This window comes from Arvicanthis niloticus, chromosome 1, assembly GCF_011762505.2.
Source record: "Arvicanthis niloticus isolate mArvNil1 chromosome 1, mArvNil1.pat.X, whole genome shotgun sequence".
Classification (NCBI taxonomy): domain Eukaryota; kingdom Metazoa; phylum Chordata; class Mammalia; order Rodentia; family Muridae; genus Arvicanthis; species Arvicanthis niloticus.
The window spans coordinates 75,623,365-75,626,705 of record NC_047658.1 but is presented as its reverse complement, the minus strand read 5'-3'; the positions used below and the strand labels follow the sequence as shown (position 1 = coordinate 75,626,705).

The window sequence follows — 3,341 nt, the reverse complement described above, 5'->3', positions numbered from 1 at the left end:
GCCAGATAGAGAAACTAACACATGTGTACACTTCTCCCCACACGTGACCAACAGAGTGCCACTATATTTGTCTTGTCATGTTTTCTTATATATCAGTAGATATTTAGGACACACCATTACAGGACAATAGGAATATAACCATACCAATAGGAAGCCATTCTCCACATCGGTCTGTTAGTTCTCTTTAAGTGTGAGTGGTGTTCTTCTCATATGAAGAACTGGTTACTGATGGTTATGCAGAGTTTGGATCTCTAGAGAGTCTTACAAACACGACCCTTGGATTTCCTGTGCGTGTGTGTGTGTGTGTGTGTGTGTGTGTGTGTGTGTGTGTCTGAGACAGGGTCCCTCTACAAGGTTGTAGCTTACCCTGGAATTCACTATGTTGGGATTAAAGGTGTGTGCCACCATGTCTTCTCTACCTCCCTGACTTGCCAATGTTAGTTCCCACTGGACACTGCAGCCTCTGCTGAATGCACACTGTTCATTAGCCCAGGAGACACTTGAGTGGCAACACACACCCAGGGCAGAGATCCCTGAAGTGGGGGCAGGGGGGAGGGCTGGTTATTGGTGGGAGGACAGCTAGCGTCTTTCTCACTCAGCACTAGGTCTTCCCAGAGTGTTGTCCTAAGATCTGATCAGGTTGCTTCTCTTTCCACCAGGATTTTAATCGTTTTCAAGATATTGTAGTGTCCTTCTATCCTGGAAAAAAAAAAATGCCAGAAAATCACCCCACCCACATCCCGATTTAACGAGACGACGACTGAATTTTTCAAAAGGAATATTTACTAGGAAACTAAAGGGCAACCAAACAGAACACAAGAGAACAGAGGCAGAGTTGCGAATGAGCTGAGGGAATTCAGATTGATAGCCAGCTTCTGGCCACAGCTGTACTGGCTAGGTAAAGCTATCCCCACACAAAGCCATCTGTTCACCGTGTGGGCAGTCTTCTTCTTTGCCTGTATGCCCCCGAAAAGCTATCTTTGTGTCAGTAGCTTATTCCATGGTTCCCCAGGGCTGCTAGCTCAAGGTGAGGAGATCCTGAGGTGGGAAAAACAGGCTACCCCAGGACTTCCGACCTGGGCTCCCATTGCCAAGGACATGTAAAAGCTTGATAAGATGGCTGCTTAGCAATCTTTTGCTGGAGCCATTCTAATTTCTTTGGGACCATTCTTCTAGGCGCATCTGCCTGGACCTAGTGACAGTGTTTCTGCTCACTGTCCTGTTGGCATTCACCCTTCATACTTTGGTTCTAAACACTGACATGGTTCTGGATGTCTGAATGGAAGGGATGGGCAGAGAGGACCCATAGGGAAAGGAAAGTGTGTTTTTCTCATTTATCAGACATAGGCTGAACTTTGAACATAGGTTCCCATTGAACCCCTTCAAATGAAGTTGGAAGGAGATGGGAGTGGATCAGGCAGGCTGGGGACTGCACTAAGCTTGAGTGAATTAACATTGCCTTACACAACCAAAGGCCTCCACCCTTTTAACATACAACAAGATCTGGCACTGACAGTAGGATTTCTTGTACTAGGTGTGTATGGAAGCCAGAACTTCCCAACATCTACTGTGATGCTGCATCTCTCAGGTGCAACCTACACTGAATCATGAAGTGAAATGAAGAGAGGCCACTCTCCATGATGGTTAACTGCAACCCAGCTCTGGACTATGTCACAGAGACTGGAGGGGAAATGGAATTGTGGAGCAGTGATGCAGGGGAAAGGCCTTCTAGACCCATGATGAGAGGACCTCTAGGTAACAGCCCCTGGTCCATTCAGGGCGTGCTGTGGCCTTTGGTTTCATTTCTGGAGGCAGACATAGGAAGGATGAGGTGCAGAACTGGCAGTAGACTGGTCAAGAAGGATGCTGGGTAATGGATAAGCTACCCTGGGGAGAGCCCTTGGCCTTCATTCTTGTAGGTATTTCCATTCCCTCAAGTGCTGCAAAAATGTATCTGAGATGGAAAAGAGCCTCTCTCTGTGGCTGTCTATTTATACCCTGGGCTGTTGCATATGAAAATACCCAGAAGGCAGTTGTGTCAAGAAAATCCAAAAGCTGTGCCTTTCCTTAGTGTCATCTCTCAGTGATCTATTTCATAACACACACTTCTGTGTCCAGGAAAGAATATTTCCGGATGCACATGCCACTGGGAGCAAGCATCTCTAACAAGGATGGCATGTTTCACTCTAGCAATATCACTGCTGGAAAGAAAGAGGCTGCTGGCTACCTGGAAATAATGTTTTAGAATCCCAGAACCTGGGTTCAGCTGTGAAGAATGATCATGGCTAAGTGAGACTCTGCCATGTATATGGGAGGGAACAGTGAGTTTGCTATGAACTGACCTGCCTTGCATGACTCTCCAGGCTGGCTTGGTCTAGTATTCTCTTGGGCCATTCCCTGGAAAACTGGAACACTTTCTGGGGTGGAATTATTCTCTGAAGACAGTCATTAGCTCACAGGTAGTAGAGTTTGATTTGAAATCTGCTGCCTATTTAGCACCTGGATATATGTATATTTTAAAATATTCTGTCCTTCCAGGGCATCCAATCAAATGACTGCATGTTAGACTGACCATGGTCAGGACCAGTATCGTGCCCATACAACCAGAGGAATTACATTAACCACTAAGAGTCTTGGCACTCAGGACTCTTACTATGCCACCTGCTCTCTTCCACAGTCCAACTTGGATTTTGACAGTGAGGGATGAGCCTCCCTAGAGCGTATCACCTTGGGCCACCTGAAGAAAATAGATGAACCATTCAGATTCAGCAAATCCAGTTTGGAAAGAGGGCCAGTTATTGCTGTGGTCACAGCTGAGTATTTCATCACTGGAGTCATCTGGGTGTTGCTAGGTGGGAAAAGTTACTGAAGATCTTTGTTACATGGTTGTCTGACTGTTTCCTTGGCACAAGCAGTCTTCTTATCCATAGTCATCGTTTCTGTAGGGAGAAGAAACAGAGAGTGAGCTGGTTTTCACTTGTATATTTTTAATGTGTACCAAACAAACGCCAGGAACTGAGATGGATGCTGGAGACACACAGACCATGTGTGAGATATTCATCCGGATTTCGGAGGACTCATAAGAGGGTAGGTGAACTACAGAGGTGTACACAACCTTCTAGAGGCCTCTAACGGGACTCTGAAGTACAAGTGCCACTTGGGCTGAAGGTGAGTTCAGGCCATTTGTGTGGAGGAGAAAGCCCTGTGGAGGCAGGAAAAGGAATTGGTGCAGAGGAAGGATCCTCAGGTCTGAGCTGCAGGGGCTGTGCTGTTAGGAGTGTGGTGGTAGCAAGAAGACTGGGCTGGAGAGAGGGGGTTTGAGTAGGGAAACCTTGTAACAC

General features: G+C 46.7%; 1 protein-coding gene across 2 annotated transcripts in view; it reads right to left on the bottom strand.

Annotated features, from left to right (window-relative positions):
• Nucleotides 1–761: 761 nt before the first annotated feature.
• Nucleotides 762–3,341, bottom strand: part of Syt9 (synaptotagmin 9) — a 170,465-nt gene continuing 167,885 nt past the window's right edge. For both annotated transcript variants that reach the window (XR_004608893.2, XM_034524978.2), the window contains exon 7: nt 762–2,939. Coding sequence is in view for 1 of the 2 variants with exons in the window: in XM_034524978.2 (XP_034380869.1) it covers nt 2,931–2,939 (9 nt within the window). In the remaining variant the exon portion in view is untranslated. The remainder of the gene's footprint in view (nt 2,940–3,341) is intronic.